This window comes from Myotis myotis, unplaced genomic scaffold, assembly GCF_014108235.1.
Source record: "Myotis myotis isolate mMyoMyo1 unplaced genomic scaffold, mMyoMyo1.p scaffold_m19_p_3, whole genome shotgun sequence".
In the NCBI taxonomy this organism is placed as follows: Eukaryota; Metazoa; Chordata; class Mammalia; order Chiroptera; family Vespertilionidae; genus Myotis; species Myotis myotis.
This window is the reverse complement of record NW_023416335.1, coordinates 54975254-54993451: the sequence shown is the minus strand read 5'-3', so window position 1 is coordinate 54993451 and position 18198 is coordinate 54975254. Positions and strand designations below refer to the sequence as shown.

Below are 18198 nucleotides of genomic sequence, written 5' to 3'. Positions count from 1 at the left end.
ACATGCAAAAGCAACCTGTAATCTGCAAATCACTATGTTCTAGTAGGCATAGTTTTTGTTAAACATGGAAAGCATAGGGAAAATCAGCCAGGCAGAACCCGTTTTCAACACAAGTGCAAAAGACAGCCTATTAACTAATGGAAACTCGCTATAACTATACAACTAAGACCAAGTAAAACTTATTTCCCAAGGATATTTTTTATCAGCCTTTAAGACTACTGTTGGAGGAAATCCACTCAGAATTTAGCACGTACTTGTGGGAACTTCATGTCAAGGCCCAATGTAGACTTACCAAATTAGAGACACCATCTCCTCCTCCTCCTCCCAGTCATGTACGAGGCACTGGTAGCAAATACCAATTCAAATACCACCCTCCAAGACAGCACCCTTCATCTCTCCAATCAGAAGTGATGGAGACATCCCCTCTATGCTCCCACAGCACAGTTGCTACTTTGTTGGCATTTCATCCTGATGGGCATCAAGAGTTACCAGTTGCTTCCCAGACTGACTTCCTACTCTCCTTGAACTCAGTAAATTCACACGGAACCCCAAACACCTAAAGCAGTTGATCCACATTGGCCAGCCCTCAAATATTCGCTCTATGAGATTATACTTCTCAATGCTAACCCTGCACCTGTAGGTTCAGTCTGCACTTGGGGGTAAACACACACATGCACATACACACACCACAGACGTGACAACCGGTGGGGAAAGAAATCTAAGTCTTCACAGTATCCTCCCCCTTCTGGATCTATCGACGAGGTGACGAGAGGCTCTTTTAAAAACAGAAAACGAGGCACAAACGGAAATAGATGGATGCATCAGAACATTCAAAACCCAATGTCGAATTCAGATTTACTCTCTCCACCTTGCTTTGTAAACGCTCCAGGCACCTCTTGCATCACAAAGAGTGGGGATTGCATGTGCTGGCGAACCCCTTCTTGGAACGGAAGGCCGAGCCTCTCATTCCAAGCACCACGCGGGGCACGTGCTAGTTACTGTTCAAGTGCTGAACCCGGAGCGAAGGGCGCTGCAGGCCGGTTAAGCCAAAGGACCCGGGAAACGGGGCTCCCCGAGGAGCACCGCGGGCCGGGGGCATGGACACTGCGGCTGTGCAGGGGACGGAGGAGCCTAAGGGAGGGCTCCAGGAATGTGCTTTCTCGGACTTCACCAAGCGCTCCACCGGCCGGGCTGCCAGGGGCGCAGAGCACTGCAGCGCCCCGTGTCCGACCCAGCCTCCTTCCAGCCGGCGCTGGCCTGGGAGGCCGCCGGCGGCGGTGGAGCCCTCGCCGCCCTCCTTCCCGACCCCAGGCCGCTGCCATCCTCCTCCTCCTCCTCCGAAAGGCGCACGGATGAACCCGTCCGTCACCGCGCGCTCCCTGGGTCCCCGGGAGGCGGCCCCCGGGCGCCGGCGGAGGAGGCGGGTGGGCGCCCGCACCCAGCTCAGCGCCTCACGCCCCGTCCCCGCTGCACTCGGAGCCCGCACCCGGCTCCCGCGAGCGACTGCAGCCCCGATCCCGTCTCGGAGCCGTGCCCGGAATCGCCCATTACCTTCCCCAAGCAAATGTGGCACGTGATGGGCAGAGTGAGGGACAGTGTAACGTTCTGCACGGTCTGAGCCATGGCAGCGTTCAGAATCCCGCCAACACGGAAGTCCCGCCGACCGCGGAGCCCGGCGGCGGCGGGGGCGGTGCGAGGCCGCTACGGCAGCCGGGCAGGGCCACAGCCAGCCGGGGAGGAGGCAGAGAAAACGCGCTTTCCAAACGCTGGCCGCCGAGGCTTTCCCCTTCCTTCTTTCCTTCCTTCCTTCCATTAAAAATATATCTACCTATAATAAAAACTTTCTCCTGTGCGGGAACTGCTAGATTCCCGAGAATGGAAGGGAAGTCGTTTTACGATCCGGATGGAGGATCTTGAAAGTTTAAGTGAAAGAGTAATCGTGGTGAGAGGAGAGGAAGAGAAATAAAAGCTATTTGATGCCCCAATCTTCACCGAAGAGTGGGGTAGGGGGGAGAGTTTTCCATCTAAAGAAAAACCCTAACCAGTCTGCAGGTGCACCGGGCAGTCAAAACAGGAAGAGAAAAGGCGAGCTCTACGTTTTAATGGTTCAAAACAACTTTCTGCCACGCTCAGCTGTCTTTGTAAATCGTAAATGATGCGATGTCACTTGAAAACAACCAACTGTGATTGCCTCTTTATTCATTTCTGTGGCTGTTGTGGAGACATTGAATCGCAGCTTTCCCTGAAGATACGCTGTCACTGTGGACCCCTGGTTATCATCTAAAATGAAGTTTAAAGGTCAGAGCCAAAGACAAGTTGGAAGATCTTGCCTGGGAAGTATTAACCCGCCCGCCATATTCACCAGACCTTGCTCCTTCAAATTACCACCTGTTCCCATCGAGGGCACACGCACTTTCTGAGCAGCACTTCAAAACATACAAAGAAGTGGGAAATTGGGTCTCTGAATGGTCTGCCTCAAAACAAGAAAAGTTCTGTTGGGACGTATCCACAAATTACCTGAAAGATGGGGAAATGTGTAACTAGCGATGGACATTACTTTGAATAAAGCACTTTCGACGTTTCTCTTGAAATTATCGTGTTTTCTTTGATTACAAAATCCGCATTATTAATCGGTTAATAGTTAATCCGCATTTTTAACCAGTTAATAGTTATTACGCATTATCAACCGGTTAATAATTAATCTGCATTATTAACCGGTTAATGATTAATCCGCATTACTAACTGGTTAATAGTTAATCCGCATTATTAACCGGTTAGTAATTAATCTGCAATACATTCACAGACCCAATTTTCCACTTCTTTGTATGTTTTGAAGTGCTGCTCAGAAAGTGTGTGTGCCATCGATTGGAACAAGTGGTAATCTGAAGGAGCAAGGTCTGGTGAATACGGCGGGTGGGTTAATACTTCCCAGGCAAGATCTTTTAACTGGTTTTGAAGTGTGATGGTGCATCATCATGAAGCAAAATTACTTTGCCATGTCTTCTGGCCCATTCTGGCCATTTTACAATCAACGCGTGGTTCAAATTGATTATTTGTTGCGGTAGTGATCAGTATTAACGGTTTCACCTGGTTTTAGAAGCTCATAATACACCACACCTTCCTGATCCCACCAAATGCAGAGCATTGTCTCCTTTCTGAAGTGATTTGGTCTTGCAGTCAATGTTGATGGTTGACCTGGCTCAACCCATGATTTTGTGCGTTTGGGATTCTCAAAATAAATCCACTTTTCACCACCAGTCACAATTCAATGCAAAAAAGACTTTCTTTCGTGCTGTTGAAGCAACATGTTACTGATGACTTTTCGGTTTTCCATTTGTCTTTCGTTCAGTTGATGTGGCACCCATTTTCCTTCCTTTAAAATCATTCCCATTGCTTGTAAACAATTGGAAATTGTTTGCTGAGCAACATTTAATATTTCTGCAAGTTGTTTTTGAGTTTGACACATATTCATCCAATAATGCTTGTAATTGTTGGTCTTCAAACTTTTTCAGTTGCCCTGGACATTCTTTGTCTTTCACATCGAAATCATCACTTTTAAAGAGTTTAAACCAGCGTTCACAAGTATCTTGAGATGGAGCATGTTCACCATAAAGTAATGAATTAAAACTTCCTGCAAATGCTCTTTTTTTGGGGGCACGAAATTAAACATTTTTAAGCATAAAAATATCTATGATGTTAACACCTTCAGAAAATTTGACATATGAAGTTTTGAAGCTTGTTGTCAGTACAACAAAATAGCATACATATCAAGTCGCACATATATCAACATATGTGTAACTCCATCTAGTGAAAAAGTCCGCATTATTAACGGGGACACCTAGTACATCCGCAAGGTGAGAAGGGTGCAAAGCGTGTGTGCCATCCACACTCCCCAAAAGCACTTGTTTAAAGACTTCATTTCAGGTGCACAGTTGGAAATAAAAGGTGCTGTTGAACTACAAACGAGATTGTGTGAGGTTATACGTCCCCATTTCCTTCCAATGAAAAAGAAAAAGTCTGAATGTTCCCACATGTATCGTGAATATAACAGATTTGGAATTTAACTGCAACTTTAAGTGAGGAAGAGCCAATGTGATCAATTTATGCAAACAAAAGCAATCCATGAGTAGAGAGATTTAGAAACAAATCCAATGGAATATCTTTGACTAATATTCCTGAAAAAGACAGTGTAAGTTACAAGAAGCAGCCTAGTGGTTAAAAGAAAGAGGCTCTGGATCTGGACTGTGAGGGTATAAATCCTTGCAGGAACATTTTCCTGGCTCTACCAGCTTCAGAGAATTTATTTAACCTCTGCTTCTTAGCTTCCTCATTGGTAAAGTGTGTGTGTGTGTGTGTGTGTGTGTGTGTGTGTGTGTGTGTGAAATGATGTCAATATATCTTGCTCTCAGATCTATTAAAGAACAATAATGAGATTGAAGCAGCCAGTAATTCACTTGAAGCCCAAGTCCAGTTCAAAATAGGCTCACAGGTGACAGTGAGAATTCTTCCAAACAGCTCAGTAACGTCATTTTCTAGGAATTGGAGACTACCATGTACTTGGAATTGGGAAACTGGGCAAAATAGTCATATTGATTGTCTGTTTAATGGTCACTTTTTCAGAGTGCCTGGCACTGTTCGCCTATTTCCTGGCTGTTTGAAGTCATATTTATATGGGGACTGGAATTCACATGTTTGCTTATGCATCTTTCCCATTCCTGACTGCAGACCTCACGCTTCAGAATGAGAAAGCTGTAGATCAGTGATGGCGAACCTTTTGAGCTCGGTGTGTCAGCATTTTGAAAAACCCTAACTTAACTCTGGTGCCGTGTCACATATAGAAATTTTTTGATATTTGCAACCATAGTAAAACAAAGACATATTTTTGATGTTTATTTTATATATTTAAATGCCATTTAACAAAGAAAAATCAACCAAAAAAAAATGAGTTCACGTGTCACCTCTGACACGCGTGTCATAAGTTCGCCATCACTGCTGTAGATCATTACCCACTGTCATTCCAGTTTCCCCATCTTACTTAGTTCCCTTCCCCATATTACTGTGTTCTTCCATATTCTCATCTTGCCCATTCCCAGTTCTCACCTTTCTGATATCTAAGGTGGTATTTTAGGGCTTTCAATCCCATCCTCTGAGTGGGATGTAGGACTCAGAATGTTCTACCTCTGGTACCCATCCCTGGAAACAATGCAGCAGAAAGGCGTGTTGAACACAATTTTTTTAAAAAAAGACTTTTCCATTGCTACTGGGACAAGTTCACTTCTTGTTAGTCATCCTGGTGTTTACCCTCAGTCACAAAGATACATTTTAAAAATCATAACATACGTGTTAAGTAGAATGTTAGGATGGAGAATATTTCCAACATCTTTTTCCATGTTTACTATCATTGTTACAGCTTCTCAGTGCTGTTTCAGTGCTCGTCCATATATCTATTTTTGTGCTGGTCACATTGCATTATAGTTGGTTGTTTATGTGTTTGCCCTTACAATAGACTGTATCTTGAGGTCACAGATTGTATCTGATTTATCTAGTATCTGGTATTAAATGCCTATTCCACAAACCACATTTTCTTTAGCTACAAACTACCTTTTAAAAAATAGACCCACACTGTTTTAAATATTGTCTTTACTTGTTTTTCACTTCATAATGGAAGACTGTATTGCTTTTTGCTAAATATAAAAATAATAAGGCTCATTGTAAGAAAATTAAGCCATCTAAATATATATAAAATAATAAGAGGAAGTTCCTCTACACTCATGCCTCACCTCTCTATCCTGTGTAGTAATCACTGCTAACATTCTAAAGCATATTCTTCCAAACATTTTAAATCATATATTATTGTGTGCATAAGCACAAATAGGATCATAGTTCCTTTGTTCACTAATGCTTTGTGGATGAGTACACACACACACACACACACACACACACACACACGCATGCATGCCTCTAAATATTACTGTTAGCAATACCAGATGATTAGGACTCTCTCTCCAGATTGAAACCAAGCCAATTCCCAGGCTTTGCTTTTAATAATGTAGATGGTTAAGACCAGGAACTATGTCTTCCCTCTGCTCTATGAAAAACATTCCTGTTTTTCTTTTTCTTTCAAATACTGTTAGTCATCATTTCACCAAAATTGTTAAATAATGTTGCCAGGAAAACAAAGATTACATGGCTTATTGACTTTCTGCTTCATTTCTTTCTCAAATCTTAGTAGCATGAGGGCACAGTCCTGTGACATGAGGATTCTATCAGCCACAGCACCTGGGATGGGGTAAAATCTAAATCCTTAGCTCTAAACTTTTAGAACTAGAAAGGATCTTCAGTTTTTTTTTTTATGTAGTTCTTTCATTTCACAGATGAGGAAAATGAGGCACAAATAAAATAAACCAGCAGGTAATGGTAGAATTGGAGCTAAATCCTAGATCTCACTTGGACACTCTGAGATTGTTGGCCCACTGCCTTTGAGTAAGTGCAAAATGTATTTTTATTAATAAAGTAATTCAGTAATAAAAAGTCAGTCATAATTGAATTTCTTTCCTAAGAAAACCATCAAATAGCTCTGGAACACCTTTTACCCCTTGTTTAAATCAGAATCATTTTTATGATAAATTATTTAAAAGCAAGTTTAAAAAAATATAAAATCTTAAGTGCTATTAAAAATTGATTAGGAATGCATTATTCTTTCATTGACCCAGTTCAGATTGTTTTTTAATTTTTTTTGGTCAAAGCTAATAAATTTGAGTAGATGTTTCAGACAGACGTTTTGTAATCATTTGGTCATCAGTCAATTAATCACAACTTCATAAATATTGATTTCAGGTTACATTTATTTTTCATTCCTGAAAGACAATCTTTTCGTTTTGTTTTGTTTAAAATTTATACCCCCCCCCTCCACTTGGATTGTGGTTAACACTGAGAAAACTCATAAAAGTTGTATTAAAAATTAATCAGAGGTGCTGGCCCAGTTGCATGGATGTCTTCTTCACATGGTACCATTTTCTCACAGGCTGGAAATGAACTAAAATGTCTGCAAATGTGTTTGTTATTACAGCAGAGGAACTTGGCTTTTCTTTGCACATTTTTTAAGAATAGACTGCTGGAAGTTAACAGTCATTTATTTAATGTATTTTTATTAAAGACAGTAAGGAACAACTAACTCAAAGTTTTGTTTCATGCAGCTTACACTCTAGTAGAAAAGTTATTATGCTGCATTGGCTTGGAACCAAACCCTGACCGCTTAAGTAGCAGTTAAGATGGTTTGTTGTTGTTTGTTTATTTGTTTGTTTTAATGTTTTTATTGATTTTTAGAGAGAGAAGAAGGGAAAGGGAAAGAGAAACATTCATGTGAAAGTGGAAATCGATGGGGTACCTCCTACAGGCCTCTACTGGGATCAAGCCTGAAACCTGGGCATGTGCCCTTACCAGGAATTGAAACAGCAACCTTTTGGTGCACAGGCAGACACCCAACCAATTGAGGCACACTGGCCAGGGCAGCAGTTGAGGTTTTAATACTGATCTGCACATCAAGTTTATACAAAATGACAATGTAAGGGTTGCTGAAGAAACGAACACGATATAATGAGTTACTTATTATTCCACAGAAATATAAATGTTTTTTATGTGCCAGGCAATCGTCTAAAGGTTGAGTATACACCTGTAAATCTGACAAGGTCCCTGCCTGCCTTTGTTCATTCAACAAATATTTTATTGACTACCAATGATGTGCCAGTCTCTGTACGATTAATGAGCCACTTTATAAATGACCCAACTCTTCCAATCCACCATAAAATGCCTATTTCTACAGTAATTTCTCTTCTGGATGCTCTTACTGTTAGTTTTCCCTTGGGATTGTGACACAACAAGTTATAATTTTAAATATTAAAAAATGTTGCAAATTAGGTGATTGCTTTACATTAGGTAATTTTAAAAAGATATTTTAGTACCATCCAAGACTGTGGTACTTCACAAATATTTCTTGATTGCTAGAAAATGAATGAAGGAAATATCATCTCCAGGACTATCCTAATAGGAACCACAAAGACAAATAGGCTATGAGATTCACCAAAGAGCAGCATAGGGGACCTAGCTCTGAGTTACTGGCTGTTTTTGTCTTTGATAGAGCACATTCTTTTTCTTCCTGCCCTTAGTTTAGGTATGAGCAGACTTTCCAAGGTGAGATAATCCCGTAGGAACTCAAAGCCAGGCCCCTATTTTGATCCTATTTACTGAAGTCCTATAAATGTTCGTATTCTATCTGAGGGCATGTCTCCCACAAAAGCATCTTGCACTTGGCAATGGCGTCCGCAGCAACTGGCTGGAGTCTTGCTTAGTTGCTTTACCTCTTGTAGGTAAGGCATCAACACCTCCTCTGCACACCCAACATCCCCAGTCATTGTTTTAGCAGCTGAATCATTTATTATTACAAGTGTTATTTAAGATATGGCTTCATTTCCCCCATATCACTAGCCTCAACTTTTTGATCTATGATTTTCTCTCCCCCTCACACACACCATTCATTATGACTAAGTCTCAATTTTCATTTCTTTCATGATGCTTTTCCTGTCTCCTCTAGCTTCCTTATAATCTACTTGCCCTTCACATTTTTTTATTATTTATGATTTATATCAACCCTTTTTTATCTCATGCATTTCTCCTATAAACTCTTATTTAACATCTACTGTGGGTCAAGCACTATGATAAATGCTAAAGCTAAAAAGTTGAAAGACAGGTTCAGCCCCGTCCTGGTAAAGTTTACAGTCTAAGTGCAGGAAGGAAAATGTATTACTGAGTCACCAATTATATAGTGAGTTAATTCCTGCAGTAATAGAGAGCACCTACCTCATCAAGACACAGAGGATAGATGCCTCTATTAGACTCTACATTTTAAAAAAATTTTCCCTAACTAGACTGAAGGGCCTTTACCCTTACTCCACCAATTATTTCCACTGTCTTCACTCTTCTCTCTTAGAGCACTTCCCTTCTAGTCCCAGAAACTTGAAGAGGCCTCCACAAGGCCAGTGGACTCTTTCTAAGTAGCTGGGTCTGATTATCATTCAAACAAGGCATGAAGTTATGTGATCATTTTAGAGCTGTCATATACACAAAACAACCTTTAATTTTTTTTTATTTTTCAGAGAGGAATGGAGAAGGAGAGAGAGCTAGAAACATCAATGATGAGAGAGAATCCTTGATTGTCTGCCTCCTACATGCCCCACATGGAGGATCAAGCCCACAACCTGGGCCTGGGCCCCAACCTGGAAACAAACTGTGACTTCCTGGTTCATAGTTGGACACTCAACCACTAAGCCACGCTAGCCAGACCACAAAACAATCTTAAAGCTGTGGTAATACAATGGCTATAATATAAATCATAGTTATCTGGGAACACTTTATCTAGAGTCCTCTCATTCTTTAGCATGGCTTCATAGTGAAGACATGCTGCTTTATCACAGTGCAACCTTTGTGACTGGGGAAGATAATATTCAGTGGGGACAAGGGCATGAGCAAACAGGCTCTAATTCACTATAAATTAACAGAGTAACTGACACTTTTTTTCTTGCTGTGGACAAGTATTACTATACACTGAGATGGAATTCAGTGGGAGTTGTATTTGTGTGCAAGGGCTGCCATGACAAATTACCAAAAACTGGGGGGCTTAAACAATAGAAATTTATTGTCTCGTACTTCTGGGGGCTGGAAGTCTGAAATCAAGGTGGCAGCAGGGTTAGTTCCTTCTGAGGGCTGTGAGGAAGAGTCTGTTCTGTGCTTCTTGCTGAGCATCTGGTAGTTTGCTGGCCATCTCTGGCATTTCTTGGATTATAGAAGCATCACTCTGCCTTCCTCTTCACATGGTGGGCATTCTCCTTGCATGCATATCTGTATCCAGATTTCTACTTTTTATAAGGATGACTTCACTTTGATTGGGGCTGTGCCTTACCTCATCTTAACAACTAATTACATATGCAGTGACCTCATTTCTGAAAAAGGTCACATTCTTAGATAATGGAGGCTAGGACTTCAATAGCAATTTGGGGGAGGGACACAATTCAAACTATAATAGCAGTCATGAATACAGTTTACAATGATGTCCAACTCTCTGCCCCCTGAGAACCTGGTTGTTCTGCCCTGCCTGTCCCTCTGGTCTGTGGTGAAGCTCTGATTCCAATTTGGCAAATAAGATGCAAGTAGAAGTGATGTGGTTCCTTTTTGGCTGAAGCATTTCATTGCCTGTTCGAGGTTGTTGAGGGCTCTCTTTCACTCTGCCATTGTGACCAATAACCCCTTCAGGGTTTGCCTCAGCTATAAAGAGAGAACTGTCTCAACCTAGGTTGTATCCTTCAGAGGCTGGCCTACCTCTGGTAAATGAAGGAGGTAGGGATGTAAAGGCCTGATCAATGAAGCACAACCCTGCTGGGTCATTTAGCTCTAGAGCTTGTAATCTACTGAGGTGTTGATGGGCCTGTATCCCAGCTCGAACTTTTTCCTTTGCCCAGTCCTATCTCCTCCTTTCCCTTCTACAGGTATTGATCACAAGGGCAACTCCTGACAAATCTCCTGCATATTCAACTCTGTTTCAGTCTTCTTCCCAGAGAACTCAACCTGCAGCAATATGTGTAGCTTTAAAGAAAATAAAGGGTGTGTGTGCATGCACATGTACTAGTATACTGCTGCTGGGTTTCTGTGGCTTGGTAGCTCCCCACTTTCCTCATTTTGTTCTGTAAATATGCCATTACTGCTAATTAGCTATAGTCAACCTTTGCTCCTCTGGGCCTCAGAGACCATCTACCTTCTTCCAGTGGACATGTCAAATGTGCAAGTTTAATTTTCAGAGGACGACTTAGTTTCTTTGTTTAAAGTCATTGGGTATAAGAAGGACCTCTTAGAGGTCAAGAGGCTGGGCCACTTTGCTTTTGTTTGTTTTTATTTCTTTTTAATATTTTTCAGCATATAAAAATGGGAAAATGCCAATACAGTATCACAGATATTCTGTATTTTAAAAATTTACATTTAACGTATTTATTTTGCACAAGATTACAATACAATATACTTTCATGTTGCCCAAAATAATTACAGGATTCATCATGGAATAGTATCTCCTGGGACTATAGAGCGTGTTATCTTATAACATTTTGTTTTGTTTTTGTTTTCAATACATGGGCCACATCCCCCATTAATGCCATAAAACCAATTAGTGGGTGAAGAGCAGGACAACCAAGGTGTGCAATACTCCTTTAGCTTCTCTCCCTCCAGCCAGGGTAAATTGGATGAAAATCTTTATTTAGGATTTGCGTTTGCCCCTTCTAGCCCACAGGGACTGGGTAATTTATACAGACTTTCTCTACTTATCTGATCACCTCACCTTTACCTCCCTCTGCTCCCTCTGTCCTGGTTGCAGCCAACACTCTAGGAAACTCTCAATTGAACACAAACACACAATACATTACTGTGTAATGATAAATATTATTTTGTGCTGGGTTATGATGTAAAATAGTTATTTTTTTAACCTGAGGTTTACATTATAAAGCTTGAGAACTAGTATCCTAATATACATATTTAGGATGAATGATGGATGTCTCCTTTTAATATCATCAGTGTGTCTATCATGAAGTATTTACATTCTTTCTGAGATTATGTTAAAAGGTAACATTTTACTCAGGTCATTAAGGTAAGACTTTTATTGGGACAAATGAATCTTCTTATCCTCCCCAACCCACCCACCCTAAGCAAGAAGGTGTTACTAACCAAAGAGGCTTTGATGAATGCTTCCCTTCTCTTCTCTCATTCCCTCTTCTTCTTACCCCTATATAATGCATATAGTTAAACATTATATGTTTTCAATAAATAATATCAACTTTATTGCTCTGGCTTTGCAGAAACTGAGGGGAAGCAGAAGGAAAGGGTCTGCCTTTTATGATAATCCCTTTCTCAGACATGTGCCTCTAGCAGAGCTGTAAAAGGTAATCCAGGGAATAGTGGCCCAGCCCAGCAGACATCTCTGGCGCGTGTACTATGTGTTTCTCACAACAACCCAGATAGCCTGCCATTCTTCCTGCTTTATAGTTAGAAAATTGAACTTCAGAGAGGTAGCTAAACTACATAGCTATTAAATACCATGAATGGATTTTTCTAACTGGTGTTTCAGTGGCTGTTCATTCAACAATCACTTGTCAAGAATACTCTACGTTTCAAAAAAAACTGATGTATTATGCCTGGAGGATATTAAACTGAGCAAGACATGGTGTCTGTCCTCAAGGGATTTGAATCACTCTGGGGCTAGAGGTCCATTTAAAACTTGGTCAAATATAGTCAGATAATAGAGCCGTGGCAGCCACCACTTGCGAGGTGCTTATTCTGTGCTAGCTGGGAGGCCTGCGCCATGCTGTGGGGACCCTGAGGAGAAATCTCTCTCAGGGTAAGGATCAGCTAAGTTTTTCCATCCTGGGAAAGGGTAGCTAGGATATCCAGCAGCCAAAGGGTACAGTAATGACCCTCAGGACAGTGAGAACTGTGTGTGTAGAGAAGAACTGGCTGGGTGAGTGAGAACCTTCTGTTATTAAGATAGGTATAAGAGTTTGGCTATCTGATGGGTGAGTGGGAGTCATGAATATTCCAGAATTCTTAGCTTGGGAAGCAAGGGGTGGTGGTAGTGGAAGAAATAGGCAATTACTGAATTTCATAAGTTCACTAAAGATTCAGTATTGTGATCTTAACATAGACATTTTCTGCCTGGAAGGATGAAAACTTTCTAAACTGTTAAGTTTATGTTTGTCATGAATAAGTTATGGAAAAAGCTGACAATTAAAATCAGGTGATTTTTAAAAAAATATATTTTTTATTGATTTTTAGAGAGAGAGGAAGGAAGAGGGCTAGATAGAAACATTGATGAGAGAGAAACATCCTTCAGCTGCCTCCTGCACACCCCCTATTGGAGACTGAACCCGCTACCCAGTCATGTGCCCTGACCAGGAATGATCTGGTGACCTGTTGGTTCATGGGTCGATGCTCAATCACTGAGTCCCACCTGCTGGGGCAGATGTGTTTATTGTTGTTTTTGCAGAAATTTATTTTGGAAAAACAGAATATATCTTGATATACTTCCATATGCAAATATTTCCATGAAGGACTCTTGTCTCTTGATTTAAAATCTATACCTAAATGATTCATGAAATAAGAGGGTTCAGGTTTAGCATGCTTATATAGATACTAGAGGCCAAGTGCATGAATTCATGCACGGGTGGGGTCCCTCGGCTTGGCCAGCAATCCAGGCCAATTGGGGCCTTCTTGCCCAGTCCCTAACAGGGCCCATTGGGGCTGATTGGGGCCGGCCATGGGGAGGGACCACGGGAGGTTAGCCGGCCATGGGAAATTGGCTGTGGGAGCGCACTGACCACCAGGGAGCAGCTCCTGCATTGAGTGTCTGCCCCCTGGTGGTCATTGCACATCATAGCTATCGGCTGATCTTCTGATCGTCTGGTCGGAAAGGTCGCTTAGGCTTTTACATATATAGATAGATGAGAAACCAAAGCAGAAGGTGGATAATGAACAGGGAATCACCAGAAATGAAATCTTGTTAAAGAATAACAAGATGCTGTTAAAAATGAATTTTGACTTCATTCATGTGTTAGTAGCTCTGTCATTATTTTGTCATTTTAATCATTATTCGAATGGACCTGCAAGGAATAAAACATTTTTGTTTTAAAATAAACTCTTAAAAATGCAAAAGCAAAAGTTTTTAGGAGTAAAGCATATGCTAACTGAAAAAAAATTTAAGTACTATCTAAAGCCCTTTTTTAAACTGGTGAAAATGTTTTATTTAGAATATGTTGTGCTTTTAATGGAAACATGGAGGCAATGTTCTAGAAAAGTAATGCAAGGCATTAAGGAAATGTATGCATTCTATATTCATACTGCATTTATGCTGTCTGTGTATATGCACAGCCCCCTTCATATACTGCTTTTATATACTTGTATAGCAAGTATCTATGATACAGAATTCAAATAACTGGAAAGCTTGGATAGCCCTTATCAATACTACACAATTATAATTGAAAATCTTAATGATGATTCTGTGACTCTGAAGGATCTTGAAATGCCTCTGGGATCCTCCAGGATAGATTAAATAATTTCAAGGTCAATATTATTGTTAGTTAGATTGTATTATATTATTTGAATATTGGTTATCCCTCTGTGTGATGCATTGTTGCTGTCATTTGACCTAACTAGCTCATTAACTATGTTTTCATTTTCTGTGTGTGAATATTTGTGAAAAAGTGACTTAACATGCACATTTGATTTCATTACTGGTAGTCAGCTGTGGTATAAATGTGTCATTTAATAAAATATTCCTTTAATATAAAAAGCATATAACTAACCTACATGCCCTACTACTGCCTTATTTATATGTTTGCTTCTATATTTAATTTTTAAGGTATTTGGTAGGAAAAAGGTGTTTCTTTGGTTTATAAAAAAAAATTAACATGTAGTGTTAGCGTATGGCATCAGAGAGCTGTTTTTATTCTCTAGTTTAGTGTTTTTGTTCTGTAGCTCTGTTTGTCTCTAGTTGTTCCAAGTTCTGATCTTCAGTGATAATGCTTGGTTTGGTAAAGGCATCTCCGGGCAATCAACATTTGACAGAATATGTTTTTAATTCTCACTACATTTGCAATCCCTAGGAACCAAGACTGGGTGTTCAGATTAAAGAACCCATTCTTTTGGAGCCCTCTCCTTCCCTCATCCCTAGTTGAAAGGAATGATGACTTGTTTTCAGGATAGTAATAATGGCCAGTTTACTGGATTCCACTTACTGGATTCCTGTCTTAAGAGTTTTAGGGCTTCTGTCCACTTAATCCACATTAATGTGACCCTATGAGATTGTTACTATTTTACTTTTGAGAAATCTGGGGTTCACGCATTCATTTAACAAATACACATTGAGCACATATAGGTGCCAGGCACCGATCTAGGTCTGGGTACACAGCAATGAATAACATAGACACAAAGTCCCCATCCTCTTAGGGCAGTGGTCAGCAAACTCATTAGTCAACAGAGCCAAATATCAACAGTACACAATTGAAATTTCTTTTGAGAGCCAAATTTTTTAAACTTAAACTACATAGGTAGGTACATTGTTTTTGTTGTTGTTTTAAAAAAATATATTTTTTATTGATTAAGATATTACATATGTGTCCTTATCCCCACGTTACCCCCTACCACTCCTCCCCCCCGCTCATGCCCTCACCCCCCCCCCCCCCGTTTTCCGTGTCCATTGGTTAGGCCTATATGCTTGCATATAAGTCCTTTGGTTGATCTTTCCCCCTTACCCCCACCCTCCCCTACCTTCCCTCCAAGGCCTGACAGTCCAATCAATGCCTCTCCGTCTCTGGATCAGTCCTTCTTCATCAGTTTATGTTGTTCATTATATTCCACAAATGAGTGAGATCATGTGGTATTTATCCGCTCTCCAGTTCCATCCATGCTGTGGCAAATGGTAAGAGTTCCTTTTTCTTCTTCCTCTTCTTAAAGAATGCCTTTCAGCATTTCATATAATGCTGGTTTGGTGGTAATGAACTCCTTTAGCTTTTTCTTATCTGTGAAGCTCTTTATCTGACCTTCTATTCTGAATGATAGCTTTGCTGGATAAAGTAATCTTGGTTGTAGGTTCTTGCTATTCATCACTTTGAATATTTCTTGCCACTCTCTTCTGGCCTGCATGGTTTCTGTTGAGAAATCAGCTGACAGTCGTATGGGTACTCCCTTGTAGGTAACTGACTTTCTTTCTCTTGCTGCTTTTAAGATTCTCTCTTTGTCTTTTGCTCTTGGCGTTTTAATTATGATGTGTCTTGGTGTGGTCCTCTTTGGGTTCCTTTTGTTTGGGGTTCTCTGCGCTTCCTGGACTTGTAAGTCTATTTCTTTCACCAGGTAGGGGAAGTTTTCTGTCATTATTTCTTCAAATAGGTTTTCAATATCTTGCCCTCTCTCTTCTTCTGGTATCCCTATAATTCTGATGTTGGTACACTTGAAGTTGTCCCAGAGGCTCCTTACACTATCTTCATATTTTTGGAATCTTTTTTTCTTTTTTCTTTTTCGGTTGGGTATTTTTTGTTTCTTTGTATTTCAAATCTTTGACTTGATTCTTGGGATCCTCTTGTCTGCTGTTGGATCTCTGTATATTATTCTTTATTTCAGTCAGTGTATGCTTAATTTCTAGTTGGTCCTTTTTCATAACCTCGAGGGTCTCACTAGATTTCTTGAGGGTCTCACTAAATTTATCAGCGGTTTCCATAAAATTCTTGAAAAACCTTATAAACGTGGTTTTGAACTCTATATCCAGTTGTTTGCTTTCCTCCATTTCTGTCATTTGTGACCTGTTTCTTTGTCTCTGCATTTTTTATGCTTCCCTGTGTTGGTAGAGTGGTTTTGTGTGCTAGGTGTCCTGTAGGGCCCAGTGGCTCAGCCTCCCCAGTTACCTGAGGTGGACACTCTTGGTGCACCCGCTTGTGGGCTTTGTGCACAGTCTTGTTGTAGTTAAGCCTTGATTGTTGTAGGATCACTGGGAGGAATTGACCTCCAGGCCAGTTGGCAGTGAGAATCAGCTGTGTCTGCAGTGGGAGAACTTCTGTGCTGAAGACACCCTTCTGGGGCAAGACTTGCTTCAGTGGGGCTTTGGTGCTCACTGAATCTGCCCCCTGGGTGTGTCCCTTATGCATCTGAGGAGTTGTAATCCGGATGGTCCCCCTCTGACCACTGGGTACACTGGCTCTTGGAGGTTACCCAGCAGGAGCTATGGAGAGAACTGCAGATTCCCCTTCCTTTTTTGGAGTTTGGAGGTGCCCTGATGAGGCCCAGCTGTGAAGCAATGCAAGCTGCTGTGGGGCCTTGGGCCTTCTCTTGGAAGTGCTGGGTCTGTGGCCCAGCTGCAATTTGTTAGGTAATTTTCAGGTTGCAAAGGGCCAGGGCATTCATAGGCAAAAGCCTCTGCCGCAGCCTGGGTGGGGCAGGGTCTCAGGGAATCAAAGGGTGGAGCAAGGAACTATGGCGAATTCTCAGCCCTGCCCTAAGGGGCCGCACCCGTCTCAGTGTCCCGACAATCTAATTGCTGCAAGCACCTCTGAGGGAAAGCCGCCCTCAAGTTCCGAGTTCTGCCCGCTGCCAGACAGTCCAGTTTCTCCCCGTATGAGTCCTGGGTCCCCAGAGACTTCCCGGAACCGGAGTTCAGAGCATTCAGGAGCTTGTGACTCCCTCCCGATTCAAAAAGACAGCTGCTTCCTCAGGTACCAGCCCCTTTCCGTGCTCACGAGCCTCCGTACCTTTGCACTTCACTTCCGCAGCTCCTGACCCTCAATGTGGTTTCTCCTTCCTTCTAGTTGTAGAATGTCCACTCCGCCAGCCTTCCTGTAAGTTCTGGATGATGTCCTTTTTGTCTGTTTATTTTGTTTTGAAGTTGTTGTAGGAGGCAGCAATTTCGGTGTTTCCCTATGCCGCCATCTTAGTTTCTCCCGGTACATTGTTATTAACTTAATTAGGGTACTCCTAAGGCTTAGGAAGAGCCACACTCAAGGGGACAAAGAGCCGCATGTGGCTCGTGAGCCGCAGTTTGCCGACCACCGTCTTAGGGTTTACACTTGGCAGAGCTTCAGAGAGGTTTTGAGACCTTGCTCAAGAACAGTTACTGTGTGGTGAGGCACAGAGGCATGCTCCTAACTACTGTCTCAATATTATTTTCTCAGTCAGGTAAATTTTAAGGGGACTCTCAATCTACAGTGCCTTTTAAACTTTAAGTCAAAATGTTACAGAATCTATTTAGTTTCCCAAGTACACTGCTTAATCGAAATGGGCCAAGGCTGGGAGTTAGGCATTCTTATAGTTGTGTCTCTTAAACTATTTAGGGGCAAGTTCCCAAGCTTCTCTGGACTTATAGGCACTGATGTGATAACCACTGAGTTACTCTAGTATTGTAATGGTTCTATATGTCTAAAATTTTCGATGCAGTGTATAAACATGTGTGTACTCGAGAAGCACATGCCAGATGCTGACTTCAGGGAGTGTAAGCCGTGTGTAGAATTTTGCAGTTTTCAAAGCTCTACCAACACATTATCTGATTAGCTCATCATTATGACCCAGTGAGCAGACTGGAAAGATGCTATTATTTCCCATTTGAGAAAACTGATGCTAAGTGGCTGC

At 41.4% G+C, this 18198-nt stretch overlaps 1 protein-coding gene across 1 annotated transcript in view; it reads right to left on the bottom strand.

Annotated features, from left to right (window-relative positions):
* OBI1 (ORC ubiquitin ligase 1) overlaps positions 1-1678 on the bottom strand; it is a 40581-nt gene extending 38903 nt beyond the window's left edge. Inside the window, exon 1 of the mRNA XM_036300655.1 lies at positions 1552-1678. Within this exon, the coding sequence (XP_036156548.1) occupies positions 1552-1623 (72 nt within the window). The 5' untranslated portion in view covers positions 1624-1678. The remainder of the gene's footprint in view (positions 1-1551) is intronic.
* Between the last annotated feature and the right edge of the window lie 16520 nt (positions 1679-18198).